Below are 23,677 nucleotides of genomic sequence, written 5' to 3' on the forward strand. Positions count from 1 at the left end.
ATTCCCTGAAACATAGTTTTTCTCTTATTTAAAACAGGCAACATGACAGAGCTGTTGAGAATTAAGCAAACATATGTGTAAGGTGTGTAAGGCTAGCCAGTATTTGCCACCGCAGCTTCTTAATAAACGGTTGTTATTGAGGAGGCCTGCCTGTGGAGCCAGCTCTAAGAGGCACACCATGATGAGACTGCCCCCTGCTGGCCATCACTGCTCCCTTCTCCTAGCACTTGGGCCTGAGCTCTTCAGTAAGAACTGAAAGATCCCTGGATATCAACATCTCATGAAAGAGAAGCCAGTGGGGTAGGGGTAGGCATCAGGGTGGTAGGGGTCAGGGGTGGTGATGATGTATTGCCCAAGACCATGAAGGCAGCAGCTGCCACACAGGAACAGAACCCGGGTGTCCTTCTGCAGGCTAAGGCTGTGGGCTTCACTGAAACCCCACGCAGGGTCCCCTGGAGACAAGCTGGCACATGTGGGGAACTCAGGCTGGACTCTGAGGGAACGCGGTCTCCGGATGGGTTCGCAGACTGCGACACTCCTGAAGTCACCTCTTCTTACCACCTGGAAAGAGTCTGCCCCCTGTCTTGGGCCAACACCCATCTTCTAGGTGTCCTGACAGGAGGGCTCACTAAAGAACTTCCTACATTTCTGGGGGCACTGAGCTCAGAGAGGACATTGGCAGACCTCCCTGCACCTACTTTCACAACCCCAAAGGGAGGCACTTGTGTTTCTGCTCTGCGTGGAACCTGCGAAAAGGCCTTTATGTCAGGCCACAGTGGCACTATGAAGAAACAGAGGTTCAGGGAGGCGACGTGATTTACTCAAAGTTATCCAATGAGCTAAGAGTCAAGTCTACCTGACAGACAACACATGTTGGAAAAGAAGGGCCCGTGACCAGCTCTCTGTGTCTTGCCTGCTCTGGGTTCCTGTCACCTGGTCAGAGCCCCGGAGTCCTTTGGGAAGGCAGGGATTCCCTGTCTATTTTATAGCAGGGACAGGAAAGGCATGGAAGATCATTTTCTGTATGAGCAAGAAGCCAGTTGCATACTTTTGCGAGTAAAGGATGTGGTTAAATATAAAATAGGTTTGTAAAAAATCTTAAGTATCGAGGAGGGGTCACAGGACGAGGTCCTTTAGACGGTTCAAGCAATCCCCTGCAGGGCACCCTTTTGCCCTCTAGAATCTTCTCTGTGTTGTCTTCTAGCATGAGAAACTTGACCCCTGATTCAGTCAGTGGATAAAAGCAGTTTTGTCCTAGGTCCTCTTGAGTTGAGTCCCCTGTGCTGTTACTCCAGGAACTTGCCCAGGACCCTAGGCAGAAAGATTCCCACATGGCCCTTGGATAGGGTTGCGGGATCAACTTCCCTCTCCCCCTTCCTCTACATGGAACCCTGCAAAAGAGTCTTTGTATGTGACAACCTGAGGGACAGTGGAACAAAGAAGAGATGGGCCCAGCAGCCCCAGAAAGGGGGTTGGCATTTCATAAGCCCGAGAAGCAGGTGGGAAGCTGCGTGTCTGGGTTTCAGGAGAGTGCCCTGCTGCCCTCTTTCCTGGGGCTCTGCAGGGAAGCGCTTGTCCTCAGAGAGCTCACTCTGGAAAAAAAGGGGGCCCAGCTGATGCTAAGAGGGGAGCGAGCTCATTATGTGCTCTCCCCGGGCTGTGTTTCTGGGCTGGAAAATGTGCCACGGAGGAAAGAACAATGAAGGGGCTGAAATTTCAGACGCCACAGAGAGCCCTGAGACAGGGATTGAGAACAAAGCCCGTCTGTCAGTTTGCTGTTGCCACCCCCTCCTCCTTCCGTGTTTTGCACCATTAACACTGGAGCCCCCTGGAGCCCGTCTTTGTCCCCTGATGGGGATGTTGATAACAAAATCTCTGGAACTTTCTTTACCTGGATAGTCAAAAACAACTCTGATACCTGGAGGTCTGTCTGTCCCTGCTCAGACACAAAAGTTTGGGGACCACAGCGGAGAAACTTGGGGTGCTGACATGGCTCCAGGAGACCCAAGTTCAAAGCCTGGCTCTGCTGCTTACCGACCACTGAGCCTCTGCGAACCCTATAAAATGATTCATCTGATATGTGCTGACTCGCTGGAGGGGTTCACCTGTGGCCCCTTTACACTGCCTTAGCAGCTCAGAGCCCTGGCGTCTCAGGCAGCTGTGATCATGGTCTCATTTCACTCCTCTGTTTCATGAGTAGCCTGAAGAGACAGATGGCTTTACAGATGAAGAAAGCCAGGCTCAGGGTGGCGTCACTCCACTAAAGTCACATGACTTTAAGGGGAGACAAGGCCAGGATCTGAATGGGACGGTCCAAAAGCAGTATCTGTGTTCTTAAACATCACACAGCATTAGACTAAAAGGTGGCCTGTACCAAGGTGTAGGTGCCTGCTCTAACCCTGCTCCTCCTTCAGGAATCAGGGGAGTTGGGGAGGGGCTCCATGCCAGTGGCAAGAGGCAGCGATCAGGGTCCCAGCTTTACCTGAGAAAATGGGCAAGGTCGGCATAGAGTTTCATGTGGAGCGTTTGCCCAGCATGTGTGAGGACACACACACACAAAGAAACACACATACACATAGGGACACACACACAAACACACACAGGCACACACGTGCACACACACAGACACAGTTTTCCTGTGTCTTATGACTTTCACTCACTAAAATACCACTTGGACCGTTCCTTCCCCAAAGGCTTAGGAAAATGGGAGTCCACATTGTGCCACAGAGTAGATCAGGAGGAAACAGGGCACCCGAGACCCTGACCCAGTTCTGCTGACTCTGTTGACTCACCTGCAGCCCAACACTGTCTGCCTGCCCACCTTTGATGAGGTGAGAGATGAAGAGTCCACAGCCAAACTCCAGGCCTCCACGCACGCTGAGGCCAAGGCCTTCTGGGTGCAGACGGTCCAGACGTACCTCCTTCAGCTTCCTGTTACAGAGATGAGCATTGGTGATGACCCAGCTCAGGTCTTGCAGTCAGGACTGCACGGGGGGGGGGGCGGGGGGAGAACCCTCCCAGTTCCTGCCTCTGGCCTGGGGACACACCTGGAGCGTCGGGGTGTCAGCTGGTCATACTCCACCTGGTGCTTCAGTGGGATCAGGGGCCGGATGGCATCAAACAGGGGCAGACGGTTGGGTTCATTGATGACCAGCTTCAGGTCTCCCACAAGCACGGTCACATCCATGGTCCTTTGGAGATGGCAGAGGGCGGGCAAGCGTCTGAGGCGTCCATCAACATGGCTATGGCCTTTGTCCCACCCACTACACATCTGGGCCCTAACAGAGCTTACAAACACACACTGAGAATCAAAGTGGGTGGGGGACCAGAGACAACAGACGAGGTGCTGGGGGACAGCTGGCTTTCTTGTTCTGTCCTAACATTCATATTTTACTGAACCTACTTGGGTACAGCTACCCCACCAGATGGGAAGCATCCTGAGGACAGAGGGCGGTCTTTCTTGCTCACAGGACACCTCTGAGCCCTAGCCCAGAGCCACGTCAGAAGTGTCCATGTGCACAGACACTGAAGCTGTGAGCATGTAAGTAACACACACACACGGGCTCCCAGGAGCACGGAACAGGTGCTGTCTCGGGTCTCCTGGGCTCGGCCATACACACTTACTGGTGGTACATCCGCAGCACATCGTAGAGATAGTCCTTCTCTGCATCATTTTCAATGAGGAAATCCACCTGAAAGTCCACAAAGCAGAATTATAGCTGCAGGTCCCATGAGCACCCAGCATGCTCACAGTAGACCTGTGGAGGAGAGGCCACTGTCCAGAGTGCCCACGGCAGTTCCTGAGGCTAAGGATGGAAGAGGAGAAGAAAACCAGGGACGAAATTGCTTGACATGTCCGATCTGTATAGAGCAGCCTGGACTAACCCAGAAGCATCTTATCCCAAGGCAACACGACAGCACACACACAGGAGCGCACAAGACCCCCACTCAACAAGGACACACTCCCACGTCACAGCTGCCACACTCAGGGCAACGTCACCTGTGTCAGTCAGGAAGAAGCCCGGTCTCACCTGATGGCAGCTATAGTGGCGGATAAATGCTTTGAGGAAGGATTTAGGCCACTCACTTGGATAACACATCCTACCCGCCAGAAGCAGCCTACCACCAGATTCCTCGGTGCTGCCTATGTGGGGGCACTTTACCCTAGCCTGGCCTTGACTTCTGTTCATCGGTCAGCCTCCTGGCCTCTCCTTCTCCATTCAGGTGTCCCTCCAGGGGGAGGATTGGGTTACACCATCACAGCTTCTGCTGATGTCAATAGCTGGGCTTCCAAGGTCATGTTCAGGAGCTGTTTCATCAGCACCTCCATCCTTGAGAACCTGGGGGTCCAGGAGCCCCAAATTCTGTACTTCAGCAAAGTTTGGTGTAAATCTCCAAGGGTTGCGTGCTGGTTTTCTCTTTAGCCCAAGATTAAGCAACAGGGTGAGGCAGGTGCTTGGGATGGGGGACATGAGGACCTCCTCTCCTTTTGTCTCCAGGACTAGTTAACATTGTGGTCCTGTCTTTGCCCATCACAGAAGCTGCTGCAAAAGCTGTGCTCTCCTGCCTGCCTGGAGCTTGGAGCAGGACCCTGACAACTATGACTTCTCTACAGGTACTTCAAGGACTTTGGAAGATCCGAGAGAGTCTGTCTGCCCCAGTGCAGAGAGGACCCCGAGGCCCAGGATTTTGGATCTGAGCAGGAAATGGAGATTCCCAGTTTCCACCTTTCCTCTCTATCTACATGAGCATTTGACTGAGGCAGGAGGAATCCAGAAGGCTGTGCTCCGGGCTGAGCTCCAAAGGCTCAAAGAGTGTGTGGCACTGACTCAAAGTTCCCCCAGCTGCATCCCACCTCCTTACTGCAGGGATCCCCACCAGATAGGAGATGGGGAAGCGGCATCATAGACAGTACTGAATTCCCTAGGACCAGAAAAGTCTTCATACGTAAGATCGTGTCGCTTGATCGGACTTTCTTGATGCGTGTAAAATCAAAGCCAGGGGGTGAAGATGTACCCCAGTATTGGAGGGCTTGACAGTCACACACAAGGCTCTAGAGTTGATTGCCATCACAGGAAAATAAAAATGAAATCAACCAAACCAAACACATCAAACCCCTACTCTTGAGTTAGCCAAGTCCTTGTCCTAACTTGCCACTCTTCCTGACTATGTGGGTGTCCTTTTAGCTTCATGTATAAGCCAGACCCCACTCCCTCCAGCCACAGGCCTAGGCATATTCTGTCCTCTGCTCTTCACCCTCGTGACTGGCTTCTTTCCCACAGAGGTTGTCTCTCCCACCTACTAACTGACCTATTCCCACCTCTGGGAACTATTTCAATTCTGCTGGGACATTACTAGTCATAATATAATAAATTACTTATATTTGTAATTTTTAGAATTTGTCTACTGGAAGAAAATGAGGTCAGCTTCGGTCTGCATTCCTCATGATTAATGCAGATGAAGTACTCAATAAATGAGCTTTGAATGGATTCATTAGTCCCTGCCCCTTGGTCTGCCCATTCTCTGCAGGAAGAAGAGCCATGAGGACAGAAGAGAAAGGGAAAGCACTCTGGCAGGGCTCCCAGGAGCTTCCACGGTGACATTTGTTCAATGGTGAGAGAACCTTAGTCTCACACTATTATACAGAGGAGATCACAGCGGTGACCCAAGGCCACAGCTAACAAGCAGAGCTGGGATTTGAACCCAGTTCTGATGCCAAGCCCACACTCATACTGTTCTGCCATGTCTAGTAGGGCTCAGATCTTTTAGGGCGAAGAGTACCCAAGTCCCCTTCGAGCCCCAACATCCAGACCTTTGCCTTGGGAAGATGTCTAATTCTCATCTCTCTCCTTTCTACTGTTGTTTATCTTGATTGTTTGTTGTTAAAACAAGATCTCACTATGTAGCCTAGTTGGCCTGAAATTTTTAGATGATTCTTTTATTATTATTAATTATTATTCTCATATGTAGATCGGACTAACCTCAAGCTCAGAAATCTGCCTGCCTGTGTTTTCCAAGTGCTGGGGTTAAAGGCGTGCACCACCACACTTGACACTGTTACGGAAGCTTTCGAGCGGGGTAGGGGGAAGCTCAGTGGTAAAGTGCTTGCCTGGCAGATATGAGACTCTAGGTTTAACACCTACAGGCACCTCTTCCACACCCCTACCTCTTCACCTGTCCATAAGGAGGAAGAAAATGGAATATTAAGTGACACTTTGAACCCCAGTGGTTCTGCTCTCTAGGGGGAGCATAACAGCCCTGTCTGTTAAGTTGGAGGTTCTAGCCTTTGGTCGGGACAGGAGGGGCAGACGTCTTGGGACTGAATTCCCCTTCTCTGGAGAACTGCATCTGCTGTATGTCTGGTTTAAGCAGCAGAGGATTGTCCTCATGGAGGACACAAAGTATGCAATAGTCGGGGGAGGAAACTAAAGAGGACTTGGCAATTTAGAGTGCAGGATTCTATTTTAAAAATGGTCTTCTTAGAAAACAACCTGCTCCTGGGGTCCCAGGCCCTGTGCAGCTGATGTGGGAGTCCCCTCTGTGTGCTGTGATTACCATTAATGAACAAAAAAACTGCCTTGGCCTGTTGATAGGACAGAGCTTAGGTAGGGAGGGAGGACTGGACTGGATGCTGGGAGAAAGAAGGGCAGAGTCAGAGAGATGCCATGGATCCACTGCTAGAGATAGACGTGCTGAAACTTTACCGGTTAGCCATTGCCACATGGTGATACACAGATTAATAGAGATGGGTTAATCTAAGCTGTAAGAGTTAGCCAATAAGAAGTTAGAGCTAATGGGCCAAGCGGTGATTTAATCAATACAGTTTCTGTGTGGTTATTTCAGGACCAACAAGTGTTACTACTCCATCAGACAGGGATTAGACACTGGCTGCTGCATTCGGAGCTCCTACTCACAAGCCATACCCTACTGGTCCAGTTCTGAGGCAGCCTGCAGGCCCAATACTGCCTCACCAGTGAGCTCACAACAACCCTATCCAGATTTATCCAGTTCTGCAGAGTCATCTCCATGTTCTGCGTAGGACTCAAGGCCGTAGCCAAACAAGCATTTTGGGGAACCCAACAAGCAATGGAACCTCCCAAGGTTCCCCACCCTCCTCGGCTTTATTCTTCGTTTTTATTTTTTTGAGTCAGGGTTTCGCTGTTTAACAGTCCTGGCTGTCCTGGAATTCATTACGTAGCCAGGCTGGCCTGAAACTCACAGAGATCTTCCTGGCTCTGCCTTCTGAGTGCTGGGATCAAAGGCGTGCACCATCACCCAGCTACCCCAGCCTCTCTTATAATTTATAACTCGACCTTTTGGAATCACCCCTTATACCAAGGAGCTAGGAAGGCCGCCCTGCTTAGTGCAGACTGCTCCAGAGGTGGGGGTGGGAGGGTGAATGGCAGGGGGCTCCACAAATAGAGGGACCATTCCCAGTCCAGAAATAACTCCAAGGACTTGAGGGAACAGTCCGGCTTTGCTCTCTGAAAACACTCTCACACCCCCTTGTTCTACAGACTTTCAAGGACACAAAAGAAAGAGAAAAGAAATATGCAAGTCTCTGGAATCTTGGCTGTGTGGTAAATACCACCATCACTCAAACTGCCCTTTAAAAATACGGCTTTCGGGCTGGAGAGATGGTTGCAGAGGACCAGGGTTCAATTCCCAGCATCGTGGCTCACAACCACCTGTGACTGCAGTTCTAGGGGATCTGATGTCCTCTTCTGGCCTCCACAAGCACCAAGCACACATGTGACCAACAGATATACATTCAGTCAGAACAGCCATACGCACGCAAAAATAAATAAATAAAATAAATAGTATGGTTTTCAGGCAGGCAGTGGTGGTGCAAGCCCTTAATCCCAGCTCCTGGGAGGCAGAGGCAGGACGATCTCTGTCGAGTTCGAGGCTAGCCTAGTCTACAAAACAAGTTCCAGGACAGCCATGGTGGTTACACAGAGAAATCCTGTCTCGAAAAACCAATGTGTGTGTGTGTGTGTGTGTGTGTGTGTGTGTGTGTGTGTCTGTGTGTGTATTAAATAACAAGAGCTGTATTTCTTGTTTTTTAATTAGATAGTACTGCCTGAGGAATACTCCTGAACACCAGTCCATAAGTGAACTTTAGGAGGCCCTGCTCTGGGGCACTGTGTAGAAATTTATGCACATAGAAAGTGCCCAGCACACAGCAGGTCTTAATACTTCGCTTCTTCCCTGCTCTGTCTGTGACCTGTTTCCCTCTGGTCCCCAGTGGACACGCCATGCCTATGCTGAATGAGGAATGAACTCTGCTTTCTCAGGTCTGGAACCTTCCTTCCCTCCTGCTGAGCCTTGGGTCATCATTTTGCATCTCCTTGGCACACAGGTCTGCAACCTCCCTGGATCTGTTTCCTCCTCACAGAAGAGCTGGTCCCAGACTCAGCAAGGCAGCTCTGCCTCCTCATGCACTTGGGAACCCTGCTTTCCTGAAGGTGAAGGCTGAGTCTTCTCCCAAGGAGAGTTTCCTGGAGATTCAGCCTAAAACCCCTCCCCAGTCCCTTCATCTTGGCCACACTCTGCTCACTGACTGCAAGCTTACCCTGCCAGCAACCCCAGGAGATAGATTTTATTAGCCCCATTCCACAGATGAGGAAATAGAGGCTGAGAGACAGAAATGAGACTCTAGACTAAGCCTTCTGGCTCTAAAATCCCATCTACCAGATGGTTTCCACTTCCTGTGTATCTCTTTGAGTGTTCTTGCCCAATCTGCATTTATTGAGCACCTACTGTGTACAAGGTGCCAATCTTCCTTCACTAACTTTAGTAAGCTTTTCCTTTCCTAGGCTCCTACTTGCAATGGGGAGCAGAATCCTCAGTGGCACTCAGAGTACAGGAACTGTTAGGGGTCTCTACTACACCGTCACCCCCATGTCCACCCAGTACCAATGTTCTCCCGCTGATGTGCAGCCGGTACTGTGTTCTGAGCACCTCTGAGCACCTCTCCCTCTCTGTGCTCAGGCCCTTTGCAGGTGAACTGCTCAGGATGGGAGAAAGGGAGCGAGAATCAATTAAATAATTCATGCTGCACTCTGCTTGCTCCTTGAGCTGTGGGGATTAAACAGGCCGCGAGTTAAAGCACTTGGTGTGGCTTCCAACCACAACGCCCTGCCTTTCCCTTCCTGTGCCCTGCCCAGCCTCCTCCCAGTACTGATCCTAGGGGCTTTGCAGGCCCCCCCCCCCCCCCGTGCCACCCTCTGGTTGTGTTCCGCTGGAGGAAGACACAGCAGGAGACCAGCAACGAGAGAAGAAGCGTGTCCTTGTTCCTTGACGGCTTCTTGTTGCCTGTCCAAGCTGCTCAGGTATACCTCCCCTTCCTCAAGGCCAGGGATAAGCTGCCCATTTCCTGCTGCAGCTCTGGCTGCTGTGAGCTCAGCATTTCCAGGGATGGTCCATGGGCCCTGAACACTTGACTACAGCATCCAGCATCACCTCTTCATGGCTGTGCTTCTCCTTAGCTCTCTTTGTCCCCACCTCCTCTTCCTCAGGCCTCTCAAGTTGGATTGAATTTTCTGCCGTTACTCACTGTGTCTGCCTCCACACCTGTGTGAGCCACAGACACTGGGAGGTAAGGCCAGCAAAGCCCTCTGGACAGCGTCTGCACCTCTCCCTGCCTCAGTTTCATTTTTGAGGGCAATTGCTTTCATCATTAATATAGTGAGTTAATACAGGAAGAGTCGAGGGCAGTTCCCAGAAAAACAGGCAGTCACGTGTGTTTAGTAAGTAAAGAGAAGATGACCGTTCTGCATCCTCAGCAGCTGCCAGTGGTTTGCCCTCCATCAAGGGAGGTGGGGTGAAGGCCCAGCCTTCCTTACACACAATAATACTCCAGTTTTATCTGACCCTTGTTTTATTATCTTTTGTTCTAATTTCATTTATGTTGATGTGATGAAAACATCCTAATAACCAAAAGCAACTTAGGTGGGGAAAGGGTTAATTTGGCCCACGATTCCAGGCTATCGTTCATCATAGCTGGGGGTCAAGGCTGGAATCCAAACCACATTCAAATCACATCCACAGTCAAAGGCAGAGAAATGTATCCCTGCTGCTAGCTTTCTTATGTGCAGCTGATGGCTTTGCTTTTACACTGTTCAGAACTTCCTGTCTAGGGAATGGTGCCGCCCACAACGGGCGTCCTCACAGACAAGCCCATAGGCCAATCCAATCCACTCAGTTCCTCAAGTGAGTCTCTTTTCAGATGATTTCAAGTTGTGGCAGGTTGACATTTAAAACCAAAGAGAACATCTCCCATCTTAAAAAAAAACAAAAACAAAAACAGCACTTTATTGAAGTGTGTTTGGCCTGTGAAAAGCTGTTTAATGAATACAACTAGGTAGGTTGGGGTGAAAATACTCCTATGAGACCTTCATCTTTTCCAGAGTCTCAGTCGGGCCTGGTGGGACAGTACTATAGTCCCAGATACACAAGGGATTGAGGCCGGAGTGCTGCAAATTCAAGTCCTACCTGGGCTAGAGTGAGTTCAAAGTCAACCTAGGCAAGTCATTGGGGTCCTGTCTCAAAAGAAAAAGTACAAAGAGAGCCTGGCCTCCAGGTGTATGCCTATAGCCTTTGTACCCGGGAGGTGGGAAAAGGAGGATTAGAAGTTCAAGGAGGCCTGGCGGGAGGTGGTGGTGCAGGCCTTTAATCCCAGCACTTGGAAAGCAGAGGTAGCTGGAACTTTGTGAATTCAAGGCCAGCCAGTGTACAAAGCGAGCTCCAGGACAGCAAGGACTGTCACACAGAGAAACCTTGTCTCAAAAACAACAACAACAAAACAAACAAACAAACAAACAAACAAACAAAAGAAGTTCAAGGTCTGTCCTCCAATACTTGGGGAGTTTGAGGCCAAGCTACCTAGGCTACAACATAAGAGCTTTTCTCAAAACAAACCAAAAGTAATAGGGGGCTGGGAGTGTGGCAGGTGAGCCTCCACCTGCACCTCTAGCTGGTGGTATTCTGGGTCTTCTCCCCATCTTTACCCTTCTGGGTGACCACATCAGCCAACTTTTAATCTTATTCCTAACCCCAAGAACTTTAGAACCCTCACCTCCAGCCTCGCACAGTCCTTTCCAACAGACATGGCTACGGGGTGCCTCAAATTTGTGACATCCCAAAGGAACTCAGGTTTGCTCTGTCCCCTCCACCCTGCTCCTCACAGTGGGTGGCCATGCCCCCCCCCTTCACACTTCCTACCTCAATCAACAGACAGGGGCTGGAATCCTACTGAGTGAAGTCCTCTTTCCACCCAGAGAGCCACAGGACCAATCATATTTAAATGTAAACCACTCTCAATTAGCCTGACCCTTTAAACTCTGTCTCTGACCTCCTCTGCCTGACCCCAGCACTCTCCACTCTGCAGATTCTCTCACAGTCCTGCCCGCTAAGGCAGCACGCAGCCGCTTCCCTCTTCATACCGCCACCATTCCCTCGGCCACCATTCCCTCGGCCACCATTCCCTCAGCCACCATTCCCTCGGCCACCATTCCCTCAGCCACCATTCCCTCAGCCACCATTCCCTCAGCCACCACTCCCTCAGCCACCACTCCCTCAGCCACCATTCCCTTGGCCACCACTCCCTCAGCAACATACACCACATGGTGCCTCCCTCTTCTTCCAGGTTCAAATGTCACCTCTTTAGAGAGACCTTGGGCTGTACACAGCACACTACCTACTTCTTTCTGTCTGTCCCACCCCCCACCAGGGTTACTTTCCCCCCAACAGTCAGCACAGCACCCCATCATAAGATACTGTCAGTTTCCGTGGTAACTAACTGTCTTCCCCACCTGGGCGTGCTCCTGATGAGGGCAGGGCTTTTTTCTGCTCTTCAGTGCTTAGACCTCAGCCTGGCATATATTAGGAGACGAGAGAGTGTTTATTGTGCACTTGCATGAATGAATGAATGAATGAACGAATGAATGCATAGCACACCCTAGAAATCAGGGGCTCTTCTGGTCTCATTCATCCCACTCCTCCCTGGCTTGACTGGCCTCTGGTTGCCCAGCCTGGGGCAGGGTACACCCAAGCTGCTCATAAATGTGGTTGACAGAGAGGCAATAAACGTCTGAGCAAATGAGTAACCAGGTTTCTGCCACTCGGGCGCTGCTGGGAACAAAGAGGCGGCTGTGAAAAGCTGGCTCCACTCTGGAGAGACCTTAGTCCCCGGTGACCCTGGCCTAGCTCTTCCCAACCCAAGGCTGTCCCCTCCTGTGGCTGTAAGTGCTGTTGGTTCCTAGACACTCAGGAAGGGAGTCTCTAGAACAAGCAACAGGAATTGTGAATTCCACTCAGGTCGCCTGAGTCTCTATCGAATCTCCCCTCTTGGTTTCCAGATGACCCCATCCTAGCAGGAGAATGCTGTGGCTGTGTCTGAGACAGCAGGGCACAAAGTCCAGCCCAGGTCTTGCTCACTAAGATGCCTGCCCTGCCTGGGACGTGGGAGCATTAATAGGTAATAACTCAGAGGCGGAGCCTGGACGGAAAATGAAGAGGCTGAGGCCCTCTAGGACCAGGAAAGGAAGTCTGTGGAGCTAAGCCAGGCATCAGAGACCCTGGGGGCGATTGTCTCAAAAGAGGTAAAGGGAAGGAAACTGCACTGAAGGAAAAGAAAAGCTGAAGTTACTCCTAGCCCAAGGCCAGGGAAGGGAAATTCAAGCTCAGACACGGGGCAGGAGCCTTTAAAGTGGGTTGCTGAACCCGACGCCAAGCCAACGTCAGCTGCAGTTGAGATGGCTCCCCACACATCCCTGGGCTCACAATGCACTACTGAGCACAAACAGATCGTTTGACGTCCACCAGCTGCCCATTTCTGCTCAACTTTCAGTCACGGGGCGTGGGAACAGGAATACCCAAGGCGTCCACCCTTGCTGCCCCTACCAAACCTTGATCCCAATGCTCTGTGCCCAAGGCCTGTCTCCCACCCATACACCAAGCCGCGTGAGGGAACAGATTAAGTCTGACACAAATTGGGGGCCCAGAGCGTGCTTCAAGGGAATGGTTGACCTCTGCCGTTGGATCTATGCTCTTGGCCTGTAACCTCTGTGGTCCCACAGTGGCTGGCTTCTGGGCTTCTGTGGTAAGGAAGGAGGGGGCACCTAGTCCTTGCTTCAGACACTCTACCCCTCAGACTGGGAAGGGGTTTGTCCAGCTCAGTGTCAAGCCCCAGTGTACACAGCAGCTCCCTACTTCTTGGGCAGGACCTGTGAGTAGCTGTTGACACTGGCTTTCCGCAGCATCTGGGGCCTGGGAGGAGGTCCACCAATGGGTCCCTGCCTCTTGGTGGCCTTCAGTAGCCTCCACAGATCCTGCAGTCTGGGAAACACTTTAGGAAGTTCTTGGAGGATTTTAAAGAAGTAGTGTGGCCCCTCACTGGGACATACCCAGGGGAGCAGGATTCTGCTTGCAAGGATCTCTCAGAACAAAGCCAGGCTCTTTCCCACCCTCAGAACCTCCTTGATCCTTCCCCGGAAGCATGGCTGGTTTAAAACTATCCCTCCACCTGTAGAACTTTCCGGATGCTGGCAGGGAGCTCCCAGTTATTCTGGAGGTCAAATGGCAACAACGGGCTCAGTTTCCCTTCTGGCCCAGACACTTGCTGGGGTCCAACAGACTCCCGGGCTGAGGAAACCAACTAGTTGGGTTCTCTGTCCAGTTCCCAGCCCCTAGAGGGTCAAAGGAGAACCAGCATTTTCTGGAGAGGGTCAGTTTATAAACCCTTATAGAAGGACTCCTAGTGTTTCCTTCTCATTTTGCTGGGGACACCCCACATCCACTTTCAGAAGCCTGCCCAGGGCCCTCAGACAAGGAAGAGGGTTCTTGTCCATCTCACACCCACCCGACCCCACTCCACAGTTCCCAGCGCTCGCTCGGGGCACCTCTCTGCTCTGACCTTGTGTCGGAATTCCCGGGCCACCTTCCGGTCCATGGCTGATGCTGATCCAGTCGCCCCGCAGCTCAACTCGCTCTTTAGGGTGCCTGTCTGCGGCGCTTGGGTGGATCAGCCAGACCGAGGGCCGGCCTTCTTCGGGGCTGGGGCGGGTCCTGGGAGAAGCAGGGGCGGGGCTGAGAGGAGAATGGGCAGCCTGGAGGCGGGGTCACCTGTCCTGGAGTTCGGCACCCGAGTTCTGAAAGGAAGAGGACTCGGCTTTGCGGATGTGCTAACGGTGGCTTGGTTTGTGAGGGTGGTGTTTCTTTGGAGTGGTTCCCCCACACGTGGTTAAGGCAGAAGACTGAGGAGAGGAGACGTACGACAGAGGGGGTAGGAGGTAGTTTGGAATTTCTTTTTCTTTTTTGAGAGTGTCTCATGTAACGTAGGCAGGCCTTGAACTCAATGTAGCCACGGATGTTGGCCCTGAAATCCTGATTCTCCTTGCCTCTACCTCCCAAGTGCTGGGATGACAAACCAACATGTCCAGCTGAGGTTTGGAGCTTTCTGTGGTGGTGCTGTCACAGAGGTTCGGAGACTCTTCATGGAGGTGGGCTCACAGGTGGTAGAAGCCATTGCCCCTCTACCCCCACTCTCACCCCAGCCCCTCCTCCCCACTCCATACGCATCTCACAGCTGGCTACGTTTCACCCAGGCCTCTTCCCAGTATAAAACTCCTGGGCCGGGAGGGGGGGGGGGCGGGGGGGGACGGGAGGGGGGGGGCTGCAGACTGGGTCTTACTGTGTTCCGTGGGGGCCTGCCACTGTGGAGGAACGCCCCCAGCCACTGACTCCCCTTCCCTCCCAGCTTCCTTAGTAGCTACTCTGTCCCCTACAAAACAGGAAGTAACATTCACTGGTGTGTCCTGGGGCCTGTGGTCCTTGTGCCCGACTTTAACAGAGGAGGTGCCCCGCATGGCCCAGAGCAGGTAGGTACTTACAGCTGTAACTTCAGAGACATGAGAAGGCTCTTTAGATCCCTCTGCCATTTGTCAGGGTTTAGCAAGCAGACTGTTTTCATGGGGGCTAAATTACGGCCTAGAATAAGGTATAAATTATGCCTGGGAAAATAACTAGGAAATATGATCTGTATTCTCACCTTCTGATCTAATTTTATTCGGGTGTTGTGAAAAACACTCTGCCCAGAAGCAACATGGGAAAGGGAAAGGTTGTTCCATGTTCTGTTTCCAGGTCATATTGCATTGTTGAGAGAAGCAAAGGCAGGAACCGGAGTAGGCGCTTCACACAGAAACTCTGTACGAACGCTGCTCTGGCTCACTTGCTCCCAGGAGCATACTTAGCCAGCTTGCTTATAAACCAGTTGTCTAGGGATTGTGCCGCCCAAGGTGGGCTGAGCGGTTCTGCATCAGTTAATAACCAAGACAATCCCCATAGATCAGCCCACGGGCTAACCTGACCCAGGCGAGTTCTCAGTCAAGGCTTTCCTCTCAGAGGACTCTAGGTTGTATCAAGTTGACAGTTAATGGAAATTAAGATTCTTTGCTGTTTACTGGGTAAGTCAGAGAGATCTGGGAGGCAGTTAGTGGTCCAGAGAAGACCACACAAGATATAGACCTCTTTTGGTTTATGTCTTTGATTCTCTGCCTTTCTTTTTCTTTTCTTTATTTTTCTTATGAAAGTTTATGTGTATGTGTCTGAGTGTATGAGTGTTCTGCTTGCATATAAGTATGTATACTGTGTGTGTATATATGTGTGCCTGGTGTCTTCGAATAATAAAGAGGGTTCCTGGAACTAGAGTTATGGACATTTGTATGCCATGTGGGTGCTGGGAACTGAACCCCAGTCCTGTGCAGGAGGAACAAGTACTCTTAACCACTGAGCCATTTCTCCAGCCTCTTCTGCGTTTCTTTCTTTTCTTTTTTTGGTTTTTCGAGACAGGGTTTCTCTGTGGTTTTGGAGCCTGTCCTGGAACTAGCTCTTGTAGACCAGGCTGATCTCGAACTCACAGAGATCCACCTGCCTCTGCCTCCCAAGTGCTGGGATTAAAGGCATGCGCCACCACCGCCCGGCTCTCTTCTGCGTTTCTTAAGTATGTCATGTGGATGTTGATTTTATATTTAGAACCCAGAACAAAGAATGTCCTTACCCAGAAGAATACAGCACAGTTGCCTGGCCCTTCTTTCTGGTAACCATGGACATCTTTTTTTTTTATTTTTCTTATCTGTATTTGCCTCTTAAATCAGAATGTGATTGGGCACTGTATTTCCACTCACAAGCCTTGCTGAGTTACAAAACCTAGGGAAGCTTAGGATTTTGTTCTTGGTAAATTGGAAAACAAGCCACATGGGGAATTCCTGTTGTTTTAGCTTGTGTACTTACTTCTAAGACTAGTACATGCAGAACTATAGGGGATGAAACATTTTAAGATGAAACTTAAGCCATCTTAATTTTTTTCTTTTAAACATGAAGCTATCTCAGAACACTTCCAAGTGAAATTATTTGGTCTAATAAGGTCCACCCATATGTGCTTGTGACAACACAACAGGGGGTGTCACCAATCGGTTTGATACAACCACCTTTTTAACCCTTTTCTCCGAAATATCTTTCATAATTTTGCAGAGGTTTTCAAATTTTGTCTTTTTTCTTCCTGCTTCTTTTTCTCCTCTTCATCTTCTGGAAGCTCCAGTCCTTCTTTGGTAACTGACACCAAGGTCTTGCCTTCAAATTCCTTCAGCTATTGCACACAATATTCACCAATGGGCTCAATCATATAGATTACTTCTAAGCCTTGCTTTGGAGGCATTCCACAAAGGGCGAATTAGCAACTTGGTCCTTGGTCTCACCTGTAATAAAATAGATGTGCTTCTGATTTTCCTTCATTCTGGTGCAATAATCTTTGAGAGAAACCATCTCATCTCCAGAAGCAGATGTATAGTATCACAACAGCTCTGAAAGCTTCTTCTGATTTTGAGAGTCTTCATTTTAAAGACTACTCTCTCCTTGATTTTTAGTGTGGCATTGAGTCCTGGTTCCCTTTCTACAATTGCCTCTGTTCTGAGACCACCCTGCATTCTGCAGGACTCTCCTTGACTCTCAGCCAGTGTCTTCAAGAGGCCAACGTACGCACCATATGTTTAGAGCGGTGTCACAGAATAGACTCTCAACAAATCTGCTAAATGAATGTGTTCATCCCAAATTATATCCGTACCCAGGGTTTGTGAGGGGCCAGTTCTTCCTAGACACAAAATACCTCTTGTTCATAAAACCAAAGTTGCTGTCATCACTCTGGTCTTGACTTGGAGCCCCAGATGGAAGCCATAGTGGGGAGCTAGGGAAGCCCAGACTTGAACTCTGCAAGCCCGAGCCCTGTCTCTACCACTGACTGCTGAGTTGCACATCCCAGGTCTCAGTGTAACCTTCTGTAAAAGGAGAGAGGGTAGGTAGTTCCGGACTGTACCGGAGTATCTGTTCTCCAGTGGAAGGGGCTTCTAGGCTTTAGGTGAGGGAATTGGAGTTGCAAGGGTTACCTCCTTGCTCCCCAGGAGTCTTCCCTGGGGAGAGGTAGTTACAAAGGCAGTGAAGGACAGGGGCTGGGCTGTAGCCTGGCTCTTAACTTATGGTAATGAGCTGGGCAGTCCTGTCATTCCAGCCTGGGAGGAGTCTGGTGCCTGGAAGGAGGGCCTCAGGGAGCTGCGGGGCAGAGTGCGGAGGGGCCGCAGCTGCGAGCGGAGGTGTGACCCACCTAGGAGCAGAGCCCTGCACCAGGCTCTCGGCCCCCTGGCACCCTGATGGGAATCCCCGCTACCAGACTGTGGTTGCTTCTCTCTTGCTTCTGTCTGTTCAGGGTTGAGCCTGCTGTGGAGGTCATGGGGGTGCAGCGTCAGGGTGAGAAGAGGGTGTGAACTGGGGGAGTCCATCCGGGGTTGGGGAAATGTGTAGAGGACCAGGTCTGGGCAGCTTGGAGAGAGAGAGAGAGAGAGAGAGAGAGAGAGAGAGAGAGAGAGAGAGGTGGTGTGAGGAAAGGCAGACCTGTGAGAGGGGAGGCAGGTATTGAGACAGCCATGCGGGGAACCCAATGGCTTTAAGTTAGTTGAAAAGAGACCCAGGGAGGAGAACTAGAGAGAACTGAGGTCCAAGGAGTAGAAGGAAAGAGGAAGACCTTCTCTGAAGAATCCTGGGAGCCAGAGAAAGAACTTGAGGAGGCTGGGTGTGGGGCACAAGCAGTGCTGGGTTGAAGGGGTTAGACTTCTCAGTCGGTGGGAAAACACAGAACACAGTGGGAGGCCCCAGCGAAGGGGCCTACCTGCAGTGGAGAACGCGTCTCTTCACAGCATTTACATGGAAAGCCGATGTAGAGTTGCCACAGGAGCCTGCTCCTGAGCCCAGGTGAGTCTGGCTATCCCCTGCCTCACCTGCTGTCACAGGGGCTTAGCATAGGGGGAGGGCTGGGCTGTGGGCGGATGGAAGCAAGTCTGCTCCTAACTCCCCACCTATGGCAAGCTCACTTCTCATCTAGCCACAGCGACCAGGAGATGCCCCTTGCAGAAGATGTCACAACATTGATGGAAGGCCAGGTAAGGGATGCCTGGGGGGAAAGCCTTGTCACTGGGCAAGGGGCTTCTTTCTGAGCCCGAGGTAATCAAAGATCTTTCTTGGGTCTTTTCTGGAGAACAGAAAACACTCCTGGTGTCTTAAAGTGCAAAATCACGAAATCTGTCCGTTTCTGTTTCCCTAGTCTCTTAGGTCCCTAGTGGGTTTTTGTTGTTGTTGTTGTTGTTTTGTTTTGTTTTTTAGATGTGGGCACAAGGCCCGTTTTCAGGAGACAGCTGACTTCCCTTCCATCGCAGGTGATAGCAAGCAGCTGAGGGTTTAGGAGAGTGGCATTCTTTTCCCTGTCTGGCTCAAAATCTTATCCCAGCCCCCTCCATTCCCTGTGCAGTGCCCCAGGAAGGCAAAACTCTGAGAGGCAAGGCAAAAACTGGGCCACCTGCTGGGGGCTACAAGGAAAGACTGGTTAAGGAGCAAAAGCCAGAAAGGTGGCTGGAGAGAGCTAGAGGAAGGGCACTTAAAGTTGTCCTCTGACCTGCGTGTTGTCACGTGTACACACACATGTACACGTACATGCACACGCATGCACAGACACACACATGCACACACATACCACACCATCTGCTGGCTCCTGACCATCCCCTGGGACTCACCCTCCAGGGAGCCTCTGCTTTTGAAGGTCTGTTTTCTCCATTTGCCAAACTTTGGTGATCTATGGGTTGGATGACTCGGGCTCTCTTTCTAGTCCTGACTTACATTTCACTTCTTTCTTCTATCACCACAGACAGTTTACACATCAGCCCACGTATGGTAAAGTTCCCTCAGAAGGTTTCTCCCGCATCTCTGTCCAGCTCAGGGTAGCCCTTGGGTCGGTGAGTTAGGGGGAATAATTTATACTATAAAAATTGCCCCTGCTCTCTGCCCTCAGGACCAGGTGCAGAGGCCTAGCATGGGCACAGGCAGCATGCCCCTGTCCGGTGCCTGTTTCTCTTCTCATTGGCCTGCTCTTCCAGGATTCTGGTTTCGGGATCTTAGTCCTATACAAATTTGACTTGAAAAATAGAAGTCAGAAGGGCTTTCTTTTCATAGATAGGAAGCTGACTTTCTGGGACCCGACAATGAGCAGGTAGAACAAAGTGTTGTTGGGCCCCGACCTGCACCTCTGCCCATGGGACTCTAGAAATTTGTGCATCTTCGCAGAGATTAAGGACTCCTACATCTAAACACCTCATTCGCAGTGGGCTGTGTGCTTCTCTGGCTGGCTTCCTGGTTAGGCAGCTTCACCCTTTTCCACAAAGAAGGGTCCTGCCTTAGAGATAAAATAGTACGACCAAAAGGTTCATTTTCATCTACAGCTCTGAGCCCATCACTGAGAGATGTCAAGCAGGAACTCAAGGCAGGACCAGAAGCAGAGGCCGTGGAGGAGTGCTTTTACTAGTTTGTTCCCCATGGCTTTCTCAGCCTGCTTTCTTATACCATCAAGACCACCTTCCCCAGGGGTGGCACTGCTGCACGGAGCGGAGAACCCCTGAATCAATTATCAGTCCAGAAATCCCCCTCAGAACTGCTCACAGGGAAATCTGATGGAGACATTTTTCTCAATCGAGTCTTTCTTCCCAGATGACTCCAGCTAGGGTCAAGTTGACATAAAACTAACCAAAACAGGTCCTGAGCATCTAGCCGAGGTGTCATAGGCAGATAGTTCCAGTTACTCCACAGAGCTGAAAGGATTGACAGTGGTTTCCCTATACAGTGACGGGATCTGAGGGCACCATTGTGGATGCTTTGGGATTTCTATTCAGAATGCCTGGTCTAAGAAAATAGGGATGGGTCTCAGGCTAGTAGCCAAGCCTGCCTTCCTTCCTTCCTTCCTTCCTTCCTTCCTTCCTTCCTTCCTTCCTTCCTTCTTTCTCTTTTTTTCTTCCTTCATCCCTTCCTTCCTTTCTTCCTTTCTTTTATCCTTTTTGAAACAAAGCTTTACTTTGTAGCTGTATCTGGTCTAGAACTTGCTATGTAGACCAAGCTGGCCTTGAACTCATAAACATCCACCTGCCTCTGCAGAACTCAGGTGTTCTCCAAAAGACTAGAGGTGTAACCAGGGGGCCATGAACAGGCTGAGGAAAAAGATATTGTTCTTTCAGACACCAAGTGAGGTTTAGTTTATTATCCATTATTGCCACTGTGACCACAAGATTTAGCAGTGCCAGTTACCAGTGGGGACCACAGGTGTTCCCTGGCATCAGGAGATGGCATTTTGTTATCTGTTCTTAAAGATGTGCAGTTTTACCATAAAACATTTTCACATTTACATTAAAGTGTAATGTTTTCTTCTGTAATCTTGCATTTTCTATATTTACATGATTTTATGCAAAACTGCGACCACAGGCCTCACTAGATTGTTAAAGGGGCTCATGACATAAGAATGAGCACAAAGCCCTGCTCGGTCCTGAAGATGAATTATTTGGACAGGATTTAAAGAATTCCCCAAGCCAGGGTGGTGGTGTGCACCCATAGTTCCAACACCTGGGAGTGGAGGCTGGAGGGCCAGGATTCCAAGTTATCTCTGGCTAAATATCGATCCAGGAAATGATTTTGGTGCTTTGTAGCTTTGGCTGTCTGCTGTTCAAAGCACAGGCTTAGAAGCTGCATCCGAGGGGGTGTGATGGCTGCGTTTACAAAGGTTATGATTAATTAGAAGCCGTCCAGAGACCATGGGAGGTAGGCAGCAACTGTTCCCCCATTCCCCGTGGTCTCTGAAGGCCCTGAGGATTGCTAGAAAGGTGGGACACCTGGTTCCCGGTGCTACATGGGAATCATGGGTCAAAGTAGGTTGAGAACATGGGAAACTGACAGAGAATTGGTCGAGGACTTCTCAGGCGGTGAGAAGCAGGTGGTTTCAACACCTGCTGGCTAGGAAGTAAGATTTAACCTGCCAAGGTGTGGGGCAGGGGTGGAGAGGGGGCAGCAGAGGCAAGCTTGGCTGGGTTCTAGGCTTCTGAACATTCCTTTTGCTCTGAGTCCTCTGCTGGAAGCTGGGTTTCATCTTGGGCATGTTTAGATGCTGAGAAAAAAAGAATGGGACCCCAGTACTCCTGTGCTCAGAACTAATTGTTCTCTGTTCCTCAAAGGAGGCTGAAGCTCTAGACACAGTGGCCATGTCTTCATGGGAAAGGCGACTCCACCGGGCCAAGTGTGCGCCATCATGTAAGTTAAGTCTTCCTGAGGCCCATGCATGCAGGTACCACGTGGGAGCCCCTTTCCATGCTTGGGGTCTCTTCTTGTCTTGCCCAGCTTGGTCTGCAGGGCCTCTCTGTGTCCTGCTCACGTCCCTGAGGCCTGGCTCTGCTCACAGTGTCTGTGAGATTGCGGTCTCTTTGATGGTCACCTCACACTCTGGTCTCACTCCCTACTTTCTGTGGGACGGTCCTTCAGTGCGCTACTTCCTGTGGTCTCTCTCCTCAGCTCTCCTGTATCTAAGGCCTTCTCACGCACCCCCTTATGTCTAGTCGCATGTCCTGCGTCTGTGCTGCTCCCATCAGAGTCCCATGCTCGTGTCCTGTCTATAACTCCTTCCTCCCCACAGTCTGTCTCCTCCTAATCTGTGGTCATTTTCTCTCCCATTTTTACATGCTCATCCCAATGCGTACTTTGGCATCTTCTCCTCAAACAGTAAATGCACAAGGATCTCAAAGCGGTCTCTTCCTGACTCCCCTCCTCCTGCGAAGCCTCTATCATCTTGGTCTTGCTGTCTTGCCTGTTAGCCAGGAGCTTAACTTAGGGAACTGAAGTCCCAGGTCAAGTGGCGTCAGGGTCACTTTCTGCATACTGAAGGCTGAGGCTCTAAGACTGCACCTTGAATATCCGTCAGAAAGTGCACTGAGCTCTGGCCTACACAGCCCGTGTGACTCCCATCAGGCTGGCTGCCTGGGGCAGGGACTTCTCTGGTGCCTGCTGGGAGGGAGTGTATGTCTTGGTTCTGCTGGTCAGGTACAGTGGGTAACGCCCCTGTGTCTCTCTTACAGACTTGTTCTCCTGCTTCAATGGCGGCGAGTGTGTTCACCCAGCTTTCTGTGACTGCAGACGCTTCAATGCCACCGGGCCTCGTTGCCAGTTGGGTAGGTCTGATCTCTCCAGCCCCAGGAGAAGCTGTAGGTCCAAGACCCAAGAGCAGTGCTGTGCCCACCAGCCTCCAGCACGGTACTCGTACAGATCTAGGCTCCATTTGCCTTGTCTCAGTGTATAACGCCGGCCCTGAGCGGGACAGCATCTGCCGGTCCTGGGGGCAGTACCACGTGGAGACGTTTGACGGGCTATACTACTACCTCTCTGGAAAGGGCAGCTACTTGCTGGTGGGACACCACGAACCTGAGAGTCAGAGCTTTTCCATCCAGGTGAGGCCTCTTCTCACTGTCTGCTTATCCATGCAGGCTCCACCAGGCCCTGGGAGCTGGGGAAGGCTGGGACCTTTCTTCTCCACTTTCCCCGGCTCCTGGGACTGCGCTAAGCCTCTGCTCACCCTCTCACCCCTGGCTGCCTCTGGCCGTTTGTTCGTCAGTCAGGCATCCGTGGTGCATACTGTACCTTTTTCTGAGTATGAAGTTTCACAGTGGGATGTCTTCAGGACGACAGCACAGATGTGGCCTTTGTTCTTAAGGAACTCCGCTTTAGTAGGGAAACCGCCACAAATGATAAATGAGTTTGTTATTTCAAGTGCACTTGGCGCTGTAGTGTCGCGGACACCTGATCTGGACACTGTGAAGAATGTTGCTTATAGGAAGTAACATTTATTGAGATAGAAAAGGAGACTCATTGGAGGTAGCCAAGAGAAGTGGGGGTCGGAGCATCAGAGGGCATTCTAGACAGGGATCTTCATGTTAAGGAAGAAATGGTGTCTCAGAGAGCTTGATGGGAATCTTGGGAGATCTTATGTACACTTCCTACCTCTGAGAGCCTTCCTGTGTCTCCTGACATCCCAAGCAGCAGAGGAGACACGCTGGGTAAAAGCACCCACTCCACCCCTCACCCCCACAGGTTTCTTACACGGGACGTCCCTGGGCCAGACCATGTCTTTTGGGCTTGTTTCCTGAACCTAGATGAGCATCTGGTCAAAGTCTGTCTTACACCTGAATGCTATGTGAGAGTTGGCTTCCGGCAGACCTGATAGGCACTTCTGATGAGGGATAAGATTAGGGAGTGCTTAGTGCTTGTTCAAGGG

At 50.8% G+C, this 23,677-nt stretch overlaps 2 protein-coding genes across 2 annotated transcripts in view; one reads left to right on the plus strand and one right to left on the minus strand.

The window, feature by feature from the left end:
- Positions 1-14,051, minus strand: part of Ush1c (USH1 protein network component harmonin) — a 43,935-nt gene extending 29,884 nt beyond the window's left edge. The window contains 4 exon segments of the mRNA XM_075952312.1: positions 2,793-2,931; positions 3,048-3,191; positions 3,625-3,692; positions 13,919-14,051. Of these exon segments, the coding sequence (XP_075808427.1) occupies positions 2,793-2,931; positions 3,048-3,191; positions 3,625-3,692; positions 13,919-13,954 (387 nt within the window). The 5' untranslated portion in view covers positions 13,955-14,051.
- A 770-nt stretch (positions 14,052-14,821) lies between these two features.
- Positions 14,822-23,677, plus strand: part of Otog (otogelin) — a 71,230-nt gene continuing 62,374 nt past the window's right edge. The window contains exons 1-6 of the mRNA XM_075952357.1: positions 14,822-14,882; positions 18,246-18,300; positions 18,431-18,488; positions 21,591-21,666; positions 22,485-22,577; positions 22,699-22,853. Coding sequence (XP_075808472.1) covers positions 18,447-18,488; positions 21,591-21,666; positions 22,485-22,577; positions 22,699-22,853 — 366 coding nt within the window. The 5' untranslated portion in view covers positions 14,822-14,882; positions 18,246-18,300; positions 18,431-18,446. The remainder of the gene's footprint in view (positions 14,883-18,245; positions 18,301-18,430; positions 18,489-21,590; positions 21,667-22,484; positions 22,578-22,698; positions 22,854-23,677) is intronic.

The sequence above is a fragment of the Microtus pennsylvanicus genome, chromosome 18 (assembly GCF_037038515.1).
Source record: "Microtus pennsylvanicus isolate mMicPen1 chromosome 18, mMicPen1.hap1, whole genome shotgun sequence".
Lineage (NCBI taxonomy): Eukaryota > Metazoa > Chordata > Mammalia > Rodentia > Cricetidae > Microtus > Microtus pennsylvanicus.